Source organism: Mustela nigripes, chromosome 3, assembly GCF_022355385.1.
Source record: "Mustela nigripes isolate SB6536 chromosome 3, MUSNIG.SB6536, whole genome shotgun sequence".
Lineage (NCBI taxonomy): Eukaryota > Metazoa > Chordata > Mammalia > Carnivora > Mustelidae > Mustela > Mustela nigripes.
The window spans coordinates 25,968,406-25,988,464 of NC_081559.1; the positions used below are offsets into that span (position 1 = coordinate 25,968,406).

General features: G+C 40.2%; 1 protein-coding gene across 1 annotated transcript in view; it reads right to left on the reverse strand.

The window, feature by feature from the left end:
* Positions 1–871: 871 nt before the first annotated feature.
* PECR (peroxisomal trans-2-enoyl-CoA reductase) overlaps positions 872–20,059 on the reverse strand; it is a 35,246-nt gene continuing 16,058 nt past the window's right edge. The window contains 4 exon segments of the mRNA XM_059393437.1: positions 872–2,291; positions 7,228–7,339; positions 18,747–18,857; positions 19,866–19,962. Of these exon segments, the coding sequence (XP_059249420.1) occupies positions 2,206–2,291; positions 7,228–7,339; positions 18,747–18,857; positions 19,866–19,962 (406 nt within the window). The 3' untranslated portion in view covers positions 872–2,205.

Genomic DNA, 20,059 nt, shown 5'->3' on the forward strand with positions numbered 1-20,059 from the left:
TCTTGTAACCTCTGTTGGGGGGCAAGGTCAGTGTGGCTTTGGTTGTTGTTGTTTTGTTTTGTTTTTTCAAAATTGTACACCCAATACTTTTTTTTTCTTTTTAAGATTTTATTTATTTGACAGAGATCACAAGTAAGCAGAGCGACAGGCAGAGAGAGGGGGAAACAGGCTCCCTGCTTAGCAGAGCGCTCAATGTGGGGCTCAATCCCAGGACCCTGAGATCACGACGGGAGCCAAAGGCAGAGGCTTTAACCCACTGAGCCACCCAGGTGCCCCTGCACATCCAATTCTTAACATGATGCTGAGCACACAGGGGCTTAATATTATTGAATGATTAAACTTATTCAGGAATATTCAGTCTATAACCAAATTTCCTAAGTGTAGTAGCAAGAGAACATTATTGAGAGGACACTATCATGAAATGTACAGAAGTCCTGGGGAGTAGACTTATGATCCTAGAACATAGATAATGGTCAGCTGTCCAATCATTAAGCTAACAAGAAGATCTAATGAGGAGTGGTAGTTACGTCTCATGCTATGTGGGGTGGCCTCCATGCCTTACGTAGAAATAAACATGCGACAACATCATGGAGAATTGTGGGGCTGTTTTCGGTTATGGGCATGAGGAAATTTGAAAAGGAAGCCCTCCCTGCCTCTTTGTCTTCCACACCAACCAATGTTAGGGTTAACCTGTGGCTTGAATGCTTAGCAACTACGATATTGTCGCGTCCAGAAGGCCATTTTCAAGTGTTTTCTAGAAGGAAAAGATTTCTGATCTTTCACTCTGAATAGCACGAACACAAAATGTACAGTTGTGTGTGTCCTCTCAGGGGCAACTCTGCACTTGGGCTCACCCATTAGAGAGCATCTCTTTCATGCTGCCCCCCCCCCTTCCAGGCATCTAGTTAGCCTCACCCTGGTCCTGGCCCCATGTGGGAGCCTCATAAAATGGCAGATTTGTGGGTCGCTTCCCGGGGCATGGAAAATTACATATAGCTGTCAGCAACTTAATGATGGTTTGACGAGATTTTTCAACTTCACTGTGGTGTGAAAGCGAAAAGACTTCAACAGGAATTGCAGACCATTCTGCACCCACACAACCGTTCTGGTTTTCACTTTCAGCACAGTATTCACTAAATTACATGAGATATTCAACACTTCAGTGTAACGTCGGCTTTGTGTGAGATGATCTTGACCAACTGTTGGCTAGCCTAAGTGTTCTGGGCATGTTGAAGGGAGACGAGGCTAAGTGACTGATTTTCAATAAGCTGGGTGCATTAAATGCATTTTTGGCTTAATGATATTATCAACTAACAATGGGGTTATCAGGACATGACCCCTTTTTAAGCCAAGGAAGATCTGTACTTTGCACTGAGAATAAAGAAAAGAAAATATCTACTTGACTTCAAGAGGGAATAAGTCAGTTAAAAGATGTTCAATTAATACAAAAAATGAATTCATAAAAGGCATTTCAGAAGTTGGGATCATTGCCCAAAAAAGTCAAGTGAAGGTAGGATACTGAACCCTAATTTGCATAACATTTCATTTAAAATTCTTGTTTTGCATACAAAAAGAGAAACATGAAGTAAAGGGAATACTTTAGATTGGAAATCAAGGCACAAATCAAATACTTCCAAGAAATGTTGCACATGACTTTACTTATTTCTGACTCAAGAGGCTTTATGCAAATCTAACTTCATGAACAAAACAAATCATCCATTGGTACTTATCATAAAGCTTTATGGCTCCAAAAGCATGATACCCACCATGAGACATGAATCACTGTCTATCTCTATACACTGTATATCTTCTATATACAGAGTTTTAAGAATCATCCAGAGGCCAGGTTTACTGCCCACCTTTTCAACCAAATATTAAAACCTTTTTTGGGAGATCATGATACCTCTATTATTAATTTGAAATGATTTCATTGTTCAATTAGCTTGCTTAGAAATGAAAGGCATCATCATAAAGTATGTTAAGCCCCATTCCTAAAACAGAAATCTTTAATCACAGGCTAAACAGTGTTGTTTGGGGCTTAAACATGTATTATTTCAAGAACAGTTTCTGCATAGGCATGACTGATAACATTAAAAGGCAGAAAGTGATAGTTCCCTTCATATTATCAGCTCCTGGAAAGTACCAAAGTGCATTCTTGAGATATTAAGGCATTTGGAGACAAAAGACACGTGTAGTTTCCTTAGCTTAGAGCTTGCTTTTACTCTTGAAATCCTCCTTCATCTGTTTGACGACAGAAAGGTCCCCTGGTCCGTCAGGCCAGTTGTCGTGGTCTGGTGAGTAAGCGGAAAAGCTCACATCAAGCGTAAATCTATTAACCTCCTTCATCATCTTAGTTTCCAGAAGACTCCCTTCTTATTTTCCCTGGTTCAACCCTTTTCTTTTCTCAGCAAGAAAAAAGAAATCATTAGGACAACTGGCAAAGGTCCTGAAAAAATCCTGGTTTGGAATCCCAGCCCTGCCAGGTACCAGCATTTCCAAATTTGGAGAGGTTCCTCCTCCTGAGCCTGTTTTCCTGGGGTGGGGGCGGGGGGGGGCGGTGGTTGCTAACAACATCTGCTCTTCTAAAGTTGTGAAAATTAAATGTGACGGCCTATGCAGAGTGCTCGGCGCACCGCAGCCGTTCCACACGTACTATTTCCTTAGGAACCAGGATGACTTTAAAGCCGTGTACTTAATTTGTACCGGGCACACACAGCTGCCTGTCCAGCATCCAGTCCCTCATCCCCTCTTTCCAAGAGGCTCCACCTGCACTGGGGAAATCCATGAGTTTCTGGGGAAGTGGCCCCACTTTGATCTCCAACTGAGCTAAGTCATGCCTCTGGCTACTGGTTGGGGAGAGCTAAACATGTCAGTTGGTCCAAAACAGAGCAGGTCTGAGAATTCTGCTAGAAATGCTATAAAACGTCATTCCCCTCCCTTCTCTCTGTCCAGCAGGCTGGGGAAAAAGAAGCATGGGGCTTTCAGAGGACAGGCAGCCGTTCTGCAACCAGGAGAGTCCGTCTTTTTTATTTTTTTCAATTTACTTATTTTCAGAAGCACTATTCATTATTTTTTCACCACACCCAGTGCTCCATGCAATCCGTGCCCTCTATAATACCTACCACCTAGTACCCCAACCTCCCACCCCCCCGCCACTTCAAACCCCTCAGATTGTTTTTCAGAGTGCATAGTCTCTTGTGATTCACCTCCCCTTCCAATTTACCCCAACTCCCTTCTCCTCTCTAACACCCCTTGTCCTCCATAATATTTGTTATGCTCCACAAGTAAGTGAAACCATATGATAATTGACTCTCTCTGCTTGACTTATTTCACTCAGCATAATCTCTTCCAGTCCCGTCCATGTTGCTACAAAAGTTGGGTATTCATCCTTTCTGATGGAGGCATAATACTCCATAGTGTATATAGACCACATCTTCCTTATCCATTCATCCGTTGAAGGGCATCTTGATTCTTTCCATAGTTTGGCGACCGTGGCCATTGCTGCTATAAACATTGGGGTACAGATGGCCCTTCTTTTCACGACATTTGTATCCCTGGGGTAAATAGGGTGCAATTGCAGGGTCATAGGGAAGCTCTATTTTTAATTTCTTGAGGAATCTCCACACTGTTCTCCAAAGAGGCTGCACCAACTTGCATTCCCACCAACAGTGTAAGAGGGTTCCCCTTTAGGAGAGTCCGTCTTAAGAGGAAGCCAACACAGAGGGAAAAGAAAAAAAAAAAACATTGCCCCCGAAGAGCTCAATGAGGGGATAATTTAAGTCTAGCAGACCGTTCAGTTACGGGCCAATAAATGCCTTTCCTGCTCAGGCCAGTTTGAGCTACAGCTAAAAACATGCTATCTGACACAAGGCTTTAAATGTGCATTATCTAATTTAACCCTTCCAACCATTTACGCAATAAATGCTCTAAGTGAGCCCGCTTTACAGAAAGGAAAATAGATGCCTACAGATATTAATTTTCCCAGGACTTGTCACTCCTGGGCTGGCAATCTTCAAGAAAACACGGGACGAAAGGCTCAGTATTCCCACTCATGGTGGGGTCGGGGCAGAAGTATATTCTTTTTTTTTTTTTTTTTTTAAGATTTTGTTTATTTGTCAGAGAGAGAGGGGGCACAAGCAGCGGGAGCATTAAGCAGAATAGGCAGAGGGAGAAGCGACTCCCCGCTGTGCAGGGAGCCCGATGTGAGACTCCAGCCCAGGACCCTGGGATCATGACTTGAGCTGAAGGCAGCTGCTTAACCAACTGAGCCCCCCAGGCATCCCTCCGTGGTGGAGGGAGAATATTCTTGAAAAACTGCTGTAGCTGATTTCACCAAAAACTTTAAAAAAAAAATCTCTACACTAATAAATACAGTGTTTGAGGTGCTTGGGTGGCTCAGTCGGGTGAGTGTCCGACTCTTGATTTTGGCTCAGGTCATGATCTCAGGGTCCTGAAATGGAGCCCAGCGTTGGGCTCAGCAGGGAGTCTGCTTGGAGATTCTCCCTCTCCCTTCCCCCTGCTCACTCTCTCTAGTATAAATAAATAAAATATTTAAAAAAAATACAGCATTGGAATTAATAAGGAAAATCTTTCACTGGTGGCCGGGAGAAGCCGCTATCTGGAGTTCCTTTCCCTTTCTAGACGGAATCGACAAATACCCTCAGCACCGCCGGGGAGGGAAATGGCCACTTTAACTACTATCTGAAAATGGTATTGTACAGCATGGAGGCGTTTCTGTCTTTCTAACCAGGTGCTTTAAAACCATCATATCTGGGGCACCTGGGTGCTCAGTAGGTTAAAGCCTCTGCCTTTGACTCGGGTCATGATCCCAGGGTCCTGGGATCGAGCCTGCCATTGGGCTCTCTGCTCAGTGGGGAGCCTGCTTCCCTCTCTCTCTCTCAGCCTGCCTCTCTGCCTACTTGTGATCTCTATCAAATAAATAAATAAAATTTAAAACAAAAACGAAAACCACGATATCTTCTGCACATCACCACATTGATGTTACTTGTAAATACTAGTAAAGAAATCTATATAGGAGGGGGAAATAATAATATTGAAGTCCTATACGTATCATTTATTAATGCAAAGAAAGTCTGAAGCCTGGAGTAGACTGTTAGTACACAAAAGAGTAGGGTGAACATCGGTCCCTGATGTGAAACTGAAATACACATGCAGGAGTCTGGAGTGGCCCAGTCGGTTAAGTGTCCAACCCTTGGTTTCAGCTCAGGTCTGATCTCAGGGTCGTGAGATGGAGCCCTGCTTTGGACTCCATGCTCAGCAAAGAGTCTGCTTGAGATTCTCTCTCCCTGTCCTTCTGCCTGCCCCTTCTCCCGTGTTCTCTCTCTCACTGAAATAAATAAATAAATAACTCTTTAAAAAAAATACACATGCCTTACCTCAACCACATTTTAATATGCTGGTAGCCACTTAACACTCTTCAATAACAGTGTGAATAGCTTTGAATTTTATATTTGTGTGCAATGTGTATATTTGGCTGAGACTCATGAAATTATTGGTTTTGTATATTAAAAGTGGTTGAAGAATGTATTCACAGACGACACTACAGACAAAGGGCTGATATCCAAGATCTATAAAAAACTCCTCAAACTCAACACACACAAAACAGATAATCACGTCAAAAAATGGGCAGAAGACATGAATAGACACTTCTCCAAAAAAGACATACAAATGGCTAATAGACGCATGAAAAAATGTTCATCGTCATTAGCCATCAGGGAGATTCAAATCAAAACCACATGGAGATGCCACCTAACACCAGTCAGAATGACAAAAATTAATAAGACCAGAAACAACAAGTGTTAGAGAGGATGTGGAAAGGGGAACCCTCTTACACTGTTGGTAGAAAGGCAAGTTGGTGTAGCCACTTTGGAAAACAGTGTGGAGATTCCTTATGAAATTAAAAATCGAGCTTTCCTATGACCCTGCAAATGAACTATTGGGTGTTTCCCACAAAGATACAGATGTAGTGAGAAGAAGGGCCATCTGTACCCCAATGTTCATAGCAGCAATGGACATAGTCACCAAACTGTAGAAAGAGCCAAGATGCCCTTCAACAGACGAAGAGATAAAGAAGATATGGTCCATATCTACAATGGAATATTATGTCTCCATCAGAAAGGATGAATATCCAGCTTTTGTATCAACATGGACAGGACTGGAAGAGATTATGCTGAATGAAATAAGTCAAGCAGAGAGATTCAATTATCATATGGTTTCACTTACTTGTGAAGCATAAGGAATAACATGGAGGACACTGGGAGATAGAGAGGAAAAGTGAGTTGGGGGAAATTGGAGGGAGAGACAAACCATGAGAGACTGTGGACTCTGAGAAACAAACTGAGGGTTTTGAAGGGGAGTGGGGTGGGGGGGTTGGGTGAGCCTGGTGGTGGGTATTAAGGAGGGCACGGATTGCATGGAGTACTGGGTCTGGTGCATACACAAAGAATTATGGATCACTGAAAAAAAATTAAGTTAAATTAAAAAAAAAAAAGAAAAATATGGTTGAATATAGCAAATTCCTATGGTATCACTCAATATATATCCCAAAGATAATGTAAAATGGTACCGTAGCACCCTTCCCCACTTAATAGGTCTGAGTCTTCTGCTCAGATATACAACTTACTTATTAGAGGAACAAAGAGGAATTAAATCTTAAAAATACGGCAACGTCTTGCCTCTTTTCTATCTCCTCCTTATACATATATATTCATATCAAGAATATTTTTCAAAGTTAAATATCCACCAACCTATATACACAAGGCAATTTCTTAAAATATATAAATATGTGCTATGACAAAAAATATTTAGATATTTTCTTTGACTGGGAACATTTTCTTTAAAGATGCTTTTAAGAATATAAACATTTTGTACATTTTTTATGTCCCGTGAGAGAAAACCATAATCCTCTCTGTAACTGCTTAAAAATTTTTTGAAAACTTGGCCACCTGCATGACTCAGTCGGTTAAGCGTATGCCTTCGGCTCAGGTCATGATCCCAGGGTCCTGGGATCAAGTCCCACATGAAGCACCCTGCTCGGCGGGGAGCCTGCTTCTCTCTCTTCCTCTGCCTGCAGCTCTCCCTGCTTGTGCTCTTTCTCTCTCTCTCTCTCTCAAATAAACAAATAAAATCTTACAAAAAGAAAGAGATTTTGAGAACTTGAAGCTGAAAAGGCACAAATTTAGCGGTGGTCATTTCCTGTGGGCCCACCTGGTACATCGAAGATGTGCGTGTACAAGGACTGGCCCCCGTCCACATCCACCAACTGTCCGGTGATGAAGGAAGCCGCAGGGGACAGCAGGAAGCAGACCAGCGGGGAGATCTGGAAACAGAAGCACACATACGCACACAGAAAAGCAGATACTCCCCCCCTGGGGCTGCTCCCCTGCCCAAGGAAATGCATCCCGAAACACAGCTGTAACACACAACCTATAGTCCGTATGCAACCTGACAGATCACGACGACTAACCGCCTTTTTCTATTTGAGGCCCGTTGAAACAATGTGACTGGTGTGGAGAGATAGGAAGGTGCCCACACAGTGTCAAATAAGCTAGACGTGGTGAAGAAGCTGAAAGCAAACACAGTGCTTGATTTTTCCCAGACCACCCAGTTCCTGGCACACCTCTCAGCACCTACCATAACTCACTCTCCACACCACCATGTGCCTTTTACGGTTTTGCCCCTGACATAGTCAATGTGTCTATGGAACATGAAGCTGGCATCTAGCCAAGGATCCTGCAGGCTGCAAGGCCAGGAACGGAGACTACAGGAGCCTCCTTCAAGAGGAACTACGGAATCCCAGCACACCCCCTAAAAATTCAGAGGTGACTGATAACCGCAGCAACACCTATTCCCAAAACAAAACAAAGAAAGAAAGAAATGATTTCCCTGGATATCAAGGAACTCTCTGGGAGGCTTGGCACAGCCGGAGTTTCTCAAAGGGAGATCCCAAATACCGGCATTAGACTTCTTGTGGACGTTCATGGAAACTCCAGATTCCTAGGTCCTACCTGAGACCTTCTGAATGATAAGCTCCAGGGCTGGGTACCCAGAATCTGCTACTTGATGAGGCTCCCCAGTGGGACTGAGACTAGGGGGAGGCTAAAGGGGTGCTTAGGGTACAGTATTTAAGGAGGTGCTCACTCTTGGGGCAGACCCCGCACCTGGACGACCCTGAGAGTGAGCACGTCCTTAAGTTTTATGTCCACGCCTAGCTTGCCTCACCCTAGTCTGGGTCCTGCCTCTAGAGTATTCGTTTACCCAGTTATGCCTCTGTGAGACTGTAAGACCTGTAGACTAGGCATAGCCTTCTGTCTGTCCTTGTGCCACCAGAAGCTAGTGTAGACCTGCACTAAAACAGGCACTAGCCATACAACACAACCCACTTTCCGCACAGCTAGTTGGAAGGGAGATGTGCTTTAAGTATAAAACACACACTAGATGCTGAAGACTTGGTACGGAGAGAAGAAGGCAAAATCTATAGAAGAACCAAAGATGAAACTATAGATATATACTGGACTGAATAAAACCTTATTAACAATTATATATATATAGATATATATATAATTATTTCTATTATTATCTATTGTCTACTAAATTACTGCAATGATATTAATTTCATCTTTTTACATTTCTTAATGTGGTTACTGGTACAGTTACATATGTAACAATTATTGTATGTCTAATGGACAGCACTAGCACAGGGAATTAATCCTGGAAAAGTTCCTCCATCCCTGAAGAAGGGCATATATTTCTGAATGATGGTGGAAGCTAACCACCAGAACTGGTATTAGCCTGAGCAAACAATCAACGATGACTTGCCTAGTACATCAGGAAGACTCACCCCATAAGCACCTTCCTGAATGCCAGCCAAACAAGAACCCTCTCATCCCAGTAACCATGACTTCCAAGTCTACAAACCCCTAAAACCACACCAGCTCCAGAAAATGGTAAAGAGCCATACTCTGTTCAGAGAGACTGTCCTGCACTAGTGTGAACATGGCTTTGTGCTGAATTTTGTTTGAAATATTGACTGATGGCTTCCTGTGTTGCACGTAAAATAAGCGCTTCATTAATGTCTACAGAATAAAGATTCTTCATGCTTCTCTTCCTCTAAAATGAGCGGATGTTGCATCACCCAGCTCCCACTACAGCGTTTTGCCCACAGACTAGGCCCCACTGAATTGAAACGATCTGCTAGGTAAAAGATAGCTAAATATTCATGATGCCTGGTTTACTTTGGGAGCTCAACAGAGTGCTAAGCTGAACCAATACAATATTTATAATTACCAAACTAACGAGGCACTGTTGTACTATCTTCAGACAGATTCTTCCTTTCATTTTAATGAAATCCATTCGATAGATGGACTTGAGGAACCCAGCCATTCACAAGAGTTTTATCCATCGGTAAACACGATTAAAGACTAGCAACTTGTAGCCACTTCCTATGTGGGTAACACCATCTGTTGATTTTCAGCTCTGTTTCTTAAAGGGAACAGGGATTTTAAATAAGCAAGCTGGAGTTTGAATCTCAGTACCATGAGCCATGTATGGCTTTAACGGATCACTGCGCCTCCTTGGCCCTTAGTTTCTTAATTTTGTAAATTGAGTCGGGTCTGCCAAGTGCTGTGTTCCTTTCCAAGAGATGTGGAGGGACATCGAGCGAGCTGTAGCTATTCCTTTGAAAACTATAGCTATAGGGGTACTTGGGTGGCTCATTTGGTTAAGCATCTGCCTTCAGCTCAGGTCATGACCCTGGGGTCCTAGGATCGAGTTCCCACATCAGGCTCTCTGCTCAGTGGGGTGTGATTCCCCCTTCCGTCTTCCACTCCCCCTGCTCATGTTCTCTCTCTCTGTCTCCAATGAATAAAATCTTAAGAACAACAACAACAAAAACTACAGCTACATTCTTACCCTCCTGCCTCTACCCCAGAGACTGTCACTTATTGTCACTTACTGTCATCTCACTGAATAAGCAGGTCAGCCAAAGGTCTGGTATGAATGTGGTCCCCCAAATGATGATTAGCCGGGGTAATCAGAATATTTTGGAAACAGGACTTAGGGATACTAGGACAGTCAAACAGGCATCCTCTGTTCTGCATCTCACAGAAGCTCCCAGCCTCTCCCCTTCCCTTCCCAAGTGAGATATTTGAGGGTTTTACCTCCATCAGTCAAAGCATGATCAGCAAAACCCTAAGTCTTTCCAGGTGATTTGCAAAAATAAGACTATATTCATTATGATATTAGGTCTTTGTCTGTCCTTCTCCCTGTGTTGACATTTGTAGTAATGGTGCCAGAGCAATGGTGGGAAAAACTGCTGGAGCCTCCCTGCAAAGGGCAGCAAGAACATGAAATGGAAACTAGAGGTCCTTCCGCTAGGGGTCACTGTTCTCTTCACCAGCAAGTACACATGGGGGGAAAGCCCGTTTCACTTTAGAACGCTAGATGAAGCAGCAAAAATTACTTGTCGTATTGACCTTGACCATTGGGTACAATATCCTTTTTAATATCTAGTGTCATGAAGTAGGAACTGCACATCAAGCTTTTCTGCTTCGTAGGGACATCTGACAGCTATGAACTGAACTAGTCACTCTCTTCGTGAAATCCGTCAGTAACCTGAAAGAACCGCAGTATGGTTATTCACACTGGGGTACTTGGCAGACCCCCCCCCCCACAAACAAATGAAGTGAGAATGTCACTTCAGAGGACAACAACTTTGGTTTTTGTATTTGTTTTCAATGACAAGATCTGAGTATGCAAGCAAAAAGCAGAATTTTGGAAAATATGAGCTTGACAGTTTCTTAATGTTTCAAGATTTTTCTGAAGAGATCAGTGGTGATATTAACAAATGTGATCATTTATTTTCATTCTTTTTATTTAAATTCAATTAATTAACATACAGTGTATTCGTTTCAGAGGTAGAGGTCAGTGATTCATTAGTCTCCTATAACACCTACTACTCATCACATCATGTGCCTTCCTTAAAGCCCATCACCAGTGACCCCATCTGCCTCCTCTTTAGCAGCCCTCAGTTTGTTTCAAGTAGCTAAGAGTTACTCATGGTTTGTCTCCCTTTCTGATTTCATCCTGTTTTATAATTCCCTCCATTCCTCTATGACCCAATGTTTTGTTTCTTAAATTCTACATATGAGTGAGATCATATATTTGTTTCTCTGATTGACTTATTTTGCTTAGCATAATACCCTCTAGTTCCATCCACGTCATTGCAAATGGCAAGACTTCATTCTTTTTGATGGCCGAGTAATATTCCATTGTGTACACACACACACACACACACACACCCCACATTTCTTTATCCATTCATCTGTTGATAGATATCTGGGTTCTCTCCATATTACGACTATTGTGGACATTGCTGCTATAAACACTGGGATGCATGTGCCCATTTGGATCACTGTGTTTGCATCCTTTGGATAAACACATACTAGTGTGATTGCTGGGTCGTAGGGTGGTACTGTTTCTAACTTTGAGGAACCTCCCTACTGTTTCCAGAGTCACTGCACTAGCCTGCAATCCCACCAACACTGTAAGAGGGTTCCCCTTTCTCCACATTCTCACCAACATCTGTTGTTTCCTGAGTTGTTAATTTTAGCCATTTCGACTGGTGTGAGGTGGTATCTCATTGTGATTTTGACTTGTATTTCCCTGATGGCTAACGATGTTGAACATTTTTTCATATGTCTGTTAGCCATTTGTATGTCTTCTTTGGAGAAGTGTCTGTTCATGTCTTCTGCCCATTTTTTGACATGATTGTCTGTTTTGTGTGTGCTGAGTTTGATAAGTTCTTCAAAGACTTTGGATACTAGCCCTTTATCTGATATATCATTTGCAAATATCTTCCTCAAATCTGCTGGTTGTCTTTTAGTTTTGTCAGTTTTCTTCCCTGTGCTAAAGCTTTTTATCTTAATGAAGTCCCAGTAGTTCATTTTTAAGTGAACTTTTTTATTCTCTTGCCTTTGAAGACGCGTCTAGCAGGATGCTGCTGCAGCCAAGGTTGAAGAGTTTGCTGCCTGTGTTCTCCTCTAGGATTGTGGTGGATTCCTGTCTCACTTTCAGGTCTTTGATCCATTTTGAGTTTATCTTTGTGTATGGTATAAGGAAATGGCCTGGTTTCATTCTTCTGCATGTGGCTGCTCAATTTTCCCAGCACCATTTGTTGAAGAGACTGTCTTTTTTCCTGCTTTGTCAAAGATTTAGTTGGCCATAGAGTTGAGGTCCATTTTTGGATCTCTCGTCTGTTCCACTGATCTATGTGTCTGTTTTTGTGCCAGTCCCATACTGACTTGATGATTACAGCTTTGTAATACAGCTTGAAGTCCAGAATAGTGATGTCATCTGCTTTGGTTATCTTTTTCAACATTCCGTTGGCAATTTGGGGTCTTTTTTGATTCCATACAAATGTTAGGATTATTTGTGCCAGTTCTGTGAAAAAAGTTGATGATATATTGATAGGAATTGCATTGATTATGTAGCTTGCTCTAGGTAGCATGGACATTTTAACAATATTTGTTCTTCTAATCCATGAGCACGGAACGTTTTTCCCTTTCTTTGTGTCTTCCTCAATTTTTTTTCATGAGTATTCTACAGTTTTCTGAATACAGACCCTTTGCCTCTTTAGTTAGGTTTATTCTTAGGTATCTTACAGTTTGGGGTGCAATTGGAAATGGGATCATCTCCTTAACTTCTCTTTCTTCTGTCTCATTGTTAGTGTAGAGAAATGCAACTGATTCCCGTGCACTGATTTTATATCCTACCACTTTACTGAATTCCTGTATGAGTTCTAGCAGTTTTGGAGTGGAGTCTTTTGGGTTTTCTACACAGAATATCATGTTATCTGCAAAGAGTGAGAGTTTGACTTCTTCTTTGCCAATTCTGATGCCTTTTATTTTTTGTTGTCTGATTGCTAAGGCTAGGACTTTTAGTACTATGTCGAACAGCAGTGGTGAGCCTGGACATCCATGTCCTGTTTCTGACCTTAGCAGAAAAACTTTCAGTTTTTCCCACTGAGAATGATATTCACTGTGGGCTTTTCATATACAGCTTTTATGATATTGAGGAATGCACCCTCTATCCCTACACTGTAAAGACTTTTGATCAAGAAAGGATGTTGTAATTTGTCAAATGCTTTTTCTGCATCTACTGACAGGACCATATGGTTCTAGCTCTTTCTTTTATTTATGTAGTGTATCACATTGATTGACTTGCAGGTGTTGAACCAACCTTGTAGCCCAGGAATAAATCCCACTAGATCGTAGTAACTAACCCTTTTAATGTACTGTTGGATCCTACTGGCTAGTCTTTTGGTGAGAATTTTTGCATCCATGTTCATCAGGGATATTGGTCAGTACTCCTTTTTGATGGGGTCTTTGTCTGGCTTTGGGATCAAGGTAATGCTGCCCTCAAAGAAGGAGGTTGGAAGTGCACCTTCCATCTCAAGTTTTTGAAACAGCTTCAAAAGAATATGCATTAATTCTTTTTAACTGTTTGGTAGAATTTCTCAGAGAAGCCATCTGGCCCTGGGCTCTTCTTTGTTGAGAAATTTTTGATTACTGCTTCAATTTCCTTGCTGCTTATGGGTCTGCTCAGGTTTTTTATTTCTTCTTGGTTCAGTTTTGGTAGTTTATATGTCTCTAGGAATGCATCCATTTCTCCCAGATTGTCTAATTTGTTGGCATATAGTTGCTCATAATATATTCTTATAATTGTTTGTATTTCCTTAATATTGGTTGTGATCTCGCCTCTTTCATTCATGATTTTATTTATTTGGGTCATTTCTCTTTTCTTTTTTTAAGTCTGGCCAGGGATTTATCAATCTTAATAATTCTTTCAAAGAGCCAGCTCCTAGGTTTGTTGATCTGTTCTACTGTTCCTTTGAATTCTATTTCATTGATTTCTGTTATAATCTTTATTATTTCTCTTCTGCTGGGCTTAGGCTTTATTTGTTGGTCTTTCTCCAGCTAATTTAGGTGTAAGGTTAGGTTGTATACTTGAGACCTTTCTTGTTTCTTGAGAAAGGTCTGTAGTACTATATACTTCCCTCTTAGAAATATCTTTACTGCATCCTAAGGATTTTGAACAGTTGTGTTTTCATTTTCATTTGTTTCCATGATTTTTTAAAGTCTTCTTTAATTTCCTGGTTGACCCATTCATTCTTTAGTAGGATGCTCTTTAGCCTCCATGTCTTTGAGTTCTTTTCAAATTTCCACTTGTGATTAAGTTCCAGTTTCAAAGCATTGGGTCTGAAAATATGCATGAAATGACCCCTACCTTCCAGTACTAGTTGAGTCCTGATTTGTGACCAGGTATGTGATCTATTCTGGGGAATGTTCCATGAGCACTTGGGAAGAATGTATATTCTGTTGCTTTAAGATGGAGTGTTTTGAATAGATCTGTGAGGTCCATCTGGTCCAGTATGCCATTCATAGCCTTGTTTCCTTGTTTATCTTCTATTGGATCATCTGTCCATTACAGTGAGGGGGGACTTAATATCCCCTACTATTATTATTGATGTGTTTCTTTGATTATGTTATTAATTGGATTATATAATTGGCTGCTCCCATGTAGGAGCATGTTAGATCTTCTTGTTGGGTAGACCCTTTAATTATAATATAGCATCCTTCCTCATCTTTTATTACAGTCTTCAGTTTAAACTCTACTTTGCCTGATATAAGGATTGCCACCCCAGCTTTCTTTTGATGTCCACTAGCACAATGAATGACTTTCCAGCCCTCACTTTAAATCTGGAGGTATCTTTGGGTCTAAAATGACTCTCCTGCTGATAACATATCGACAGATCTTGCTTTTTTATCCAACCTGATACCCTGTGTCTTTTGATTGGGGCATTTAGTCCATTTACATTCAGAGTAACCATGGAAAGATATCAAGTTAGTGCCATTGTATTACCTGTAAAGTCACTGTTTCTGTTCCTTTCTGGTCTATGTCACCTTTAAGCTCTCTTGATGTTTAAAGGATCCCCTTTAGTATTTCTTGCAGGGCTGGTTTGGTGATCACAAATTCTTTTAGTTTCTGTTTGTCCTGGAAGCTTTTTATCTTTCCTTCTATTTTGAATGACATCCTTGTTGAAAAAATATTCTTGACTGCATGTTCTTCTCATTTAGCACCCTCAATGTATCATTCCAATCCTTTCTGGCCTGCCAGGTCTCTGTGGAAACGTCTGCTGCTGCTCATCTAATGTTTCTACCCTTGTAGGTTATGGACCACTTGTCCACAGCTGTTTTCAGGACATTTTTTTGTCTCTGAGATTTGCGAGATTCACTGTTTTATACTGAGGTGTTGATCTATTTGTATTGATTTTGAGGGGGCTTCCCTGCATCTGCTGGACTTGAATGTGTGTTTCCTTCCCCAGATTAGGTAAATTCTCAGCTATAATTTGCTCCAATATACCTTCTGCACCCTCCTCTCTTTCCTCTTCTTCTGGGATCCCAAGTATTCTAATACTATTTTGCTTTATGGTATCACTTATCTCTCAAATTCTCCCCCAAGTGATCCAGTAGTTGTTTATCTCTCTTTTTCACAGCTTATTTATTCTCTAACATTTTGTCTTTTGTATCACTAATTCATCTGCCTCATGTATCCTACCTAAAAAATTTAGCCTCCATTTTTTATTGCATCTCATTAATAGCATTTTTTATTTTTGACTTATTAGATTTTAGACCCCCCCACACACTTTTTTTTTCCAGAAAGGGATTCTCTAGTGTCTTCTATGCTTTTTTCAAGACCAATTAGTATAATCGTTATTTTGAACTCTAGCTTTGATATCTTACTTATTATATCCATACTGATTAGGTTCTTGACAGTCAGTACTGCTTCTTATTCTCTTTTTTGAGGCGAGTTGTTCTGTCTTGTCATTCCTGCAGAAAGTGTTCACTTTTCTATTTGTAGAATCTAGCAAGTCTTTTCTTAGATCTCTACTTAAGTTTGCAGGTGTTCAGAATGAGGTCTCCCACTTCTCGCCATCTTGGACTCCTCACAAATGTGATCTTTTGATATTGTATAATGGATTGTGTGTCAACATCTAGAAGTTCTCCATAACACGGTGGACCAGTTTTTCCCAAAAGAACAATAACTTATGTCACAAAATCATCTTTGGGTGAAAGATCTAATCAAAGTGTAAGAAACACTAGTGGGGGGGCACCTGGGTGGTTCAGTGGGTTAAAGCCTCTGCCTTTGGCTCAGGTCATGATCCCAGGGTACTGGGGTCGAGCCCTGCATCGGGCTCTCTGCTCTGTGGGGGTCCTGTTTCCTCCTCTCTCTCTCTGCCTGCCTCTCTGACTACTTGTGATCGCTGTCAAATGAATAAATAAAATCTTTAAAAAAAAAAAAAGAAACACTAGTGGGTTTTCATATAACAGGGTACAAGAGATTCATTGACATGGTTTGAGGTCAATCCACATTGCAACCCATCGTTAAGAAACAGCCACTTGTCGAATATCAAAGAAGAATATCCATAATTATCTAAAAAGGCCATTAAAATGTTCCTCCCTTTTCCAACTGTTCATGTACATGAAACTGGTTTTCTTCAAACGCTTTAAACAAAACAATATATAGCAACATATGGAATGTAGACACGGACGTGAGCATCCAGCTGTATTTTGGTAAGCCATACATGCAAGAGAGTTGGAAAAGTGTAAAGCAAGTGCAAAAAATGGTTTTCTTTTGCTTTTCAAAGTACAGCAACTTTTCACTAAAAATATTATTTATGTTAACACATAATATCTTTATTACTATTATTTTAACTGAACTGATAAATATTCCTTAAACTTCTCAATTTTGATTTCTATACAGTAAATAGAGATAACATAGTTCACATAAACAAAGGTTGTGTTCTGTCCAAAATAAAAATTTAATCATTTCACCTCCTTGATTAAAATCTTTTAAAACCCCTCTTAGTTTTCAGAATAGGAATCCAACATTGTGCTTAAAATGGCCCATCAAATGTCTGATTTAACAGTATCTTCCAAAAACTTAATATGCAAAACTATTTTACTTCAAGAATTCTAGAAAGTCACTCCTGACACAAGAGTGCACATCTGTGTTCAGGGATGTTCACTACAGAATCACCACAATATCAGAAATATAAAGGGAATCTAAACATGCAACAGTAGAATCTAATTAAACATATCATGGTATAGCCATAGGCAAGTTGCAGAAAAACACATACAGTAGAATCCCAATCTCTAAAAAGGTTGGTAAATATGGGTCTTTTGGGGTATGCCTAGTAAATTTCTGAAATGAAAGACATCAAAATGCGAACAAAAGCGCATTTAGAAATTAGAAACCTTTTTCTTTGAAGAGTTTAACGGTTTTGCTTTTACATTTAGCACTTCAATAAATGTGAAAATTATTTTGTATGTGATATGAGATAAGAGGCCTAATTTCTTTCTAATTAAACAGCCAATTGCCATAAGACTTATGCTAAATGGTTAATCCTTTCCTTGCAGACTTGAAATGCTACTTTTATCCTATTAAACTCCTTAATACACATGGTACTGATAAAGGAGTACATTCTGTTCCACTAAATTTATTCTGTTCCAGTGTCAGCACCATATACCCTAAATAAGTATGACCATTTATAATATGTTTTGATATTGGGAAGGTCAAATCCCCTACATTATTATTTTTCAAAACATTTTTTGGATGCGTTTGCATTAATATTTCTCTAGATGAACTTAAGAATCAGTGTGTTTAATTCCAAAACTATATAAAATGTATGCATTAGTTTAGGGAAACTTGATATTATTTATTTTTATTATTTATTATTTTTTAAAATTTTATTTATTTATTTGAGAGAAAAAGAGTGAGAGAGAGCATGAGAGAGGAGAAGATCAGAGGGAGAAGCCGACTCCCCAAAGAGCTGGGAGCCCAATGCGGGACTTGATCCTGGAAGTCCGGGATCATGACCTGAGCTGAAGGCAGTTGCTCAAACAACTGAGCCACCCAGGCACCCTATTATTTATTATTCCTTTTTATTAAAGTACAGTTGACACTCGACATTACATTAGTTTCAAGCATACACCATAGTATCTCACAACTCTATGTTATGCCACACTCAGCAGAAGTGTAGCTACCCTCGGTTATCAAAAAAAGGGAACCATGATTTTAATAAAACTGATTCTCTTCATTGAGGATTATGACATGCTTCTATTTATTCTTTTTTCCTGTTCTTCAAGAATAAATTTCTTATTGTTTAGAGCTAAGTTTATACCACGTAGTTCCATTTTTATTATTATCATAGAAACAATATACATTTTCCATTGTATTTTAAGACTGATATTGCTGGCCTTTAAGAAAGCTACTGATTTCTACATACTTAAATCTGGTCACCTTCCAGAAACCAAGTATGGAACTTCATACAGTTCTGGAAGTGAGGTATGGAAACTTCACCTGATTTGGCTTAGGGTCCCGGGTACCAACAAAGGCCATGTGATAAAATAACATAGCTGAAAAGTGCAATGAAATAAAACCAGGCTGTTCTTCATTCACACTGCATTCAGTTCTGGATAAAGAGAGCTGTGAGTGTGTAAGGCACAGAGCCAGAAAGTGTAAGGGAAATGGGCTGGTGGCAATAGGACCACTCATCTCTGTCAGCCTCTATCATCTATCAGAATGTGTAAAAAGGACAGCAAATGTCACAGTATTACAAAGTATAAAAGAAAGCAATTGGAATCAACGTTAGAAATATACATTACCTCCTCAGGAATTCCAATTCGCTTGGCTGGGATTCTCTTAAAGAACCCTCCAAATAAGTTTTTTGCCAACGGACCATAGTTTTCAACAGCAGTCGGGGAATAAATGACTCCCTATGTTTAAGAACAAAAAAGAACAAAATGAAGCCCATAAAACTAAATTTTAAAATCACAAAGACATCAAGGCAGCCATCAACCAACACCAACAAAACAGTGGCTTAATAGAAAAGGCAACATTTCTATTATAAATTTTTCTCAATATCATCAAGGAAGTACAGTTAACCACGATTACAAGTGGATTATATGAATGTTCATTTTGTGAACTCTTCTCCCTGAATAACCAGCAAAGCCCTTTATTTTTCCTGAAAAGATGTGTTCTCTAAAAACATAATTCCATGAATAGATCAGAGAGGCACTTAAGTGTGACAAGGCGGGTGATAGAGGAGTCTATTCTGTTTTCCACGAGGCTTCTCTGATTTGTAACAGAAGCCTGGGCTGTGGTTATGTGAGACATGGAAAATACAATGGTTTCATGGGTTTTCATTATGGTAAAACCACAGATAAAATGTTTGAATCCAATATAAATAAATAAAATTTCAATTGTTTGGGAATTCTTTGATTTGGCTCTTACTAGTTTTCAAGTATGTTCCCAAGACATTTTCTCTTCACTTTGAATCAATCTTTAACTTGAATTAGACCTTAGTTTTTTCTCTCTCTCCTACAGAAGCATTAATGATACACCAAGAAATAACAACATAATCTGGCAAATATTTGTTCTCTAAAGCAGAGGTTCTCAATCTTCATTGTGCATTTGAATGTCCTAGGTGGCTTTTAAAAATACCAACACCTCAACTCCATAGCAGGGAATCAAGCTTACCTTTCAATATTTTTTAGACGTTTCCTAGATGATTCTAAGATACTGTCAAGACAGAATCATTGGCTTCCTTTCACCTGCTTGACACTCTAGTCGTAAATCTAAGCCTAAGTCTCTCCAATTTTACCTATTTTTAAAAGCCTGTGTTTTCTAGTATGCAGGCATATGAACAAATACCTCCATCAACAATCAAAGTGAATCAGAAAAGCACAACTTGTCAACAACGTTTGTATGGAACGTTTACCTACAGGGGCAACACAGTTGATCCTTACTCCACTGCTAGCCCATTCCACAGCCAAGGACTTGGTGAGGTTGTAAACCCCTGCTCTAGCGGCTCCAGAATGCCTTTAAAAGACAAAGCATAACAATTCCAATCAGCTTCCACTGAATGTTTCTCTCGTTAACTCAAGTGACAGGTATGTCAGTGGCCTGTCAGATCCCC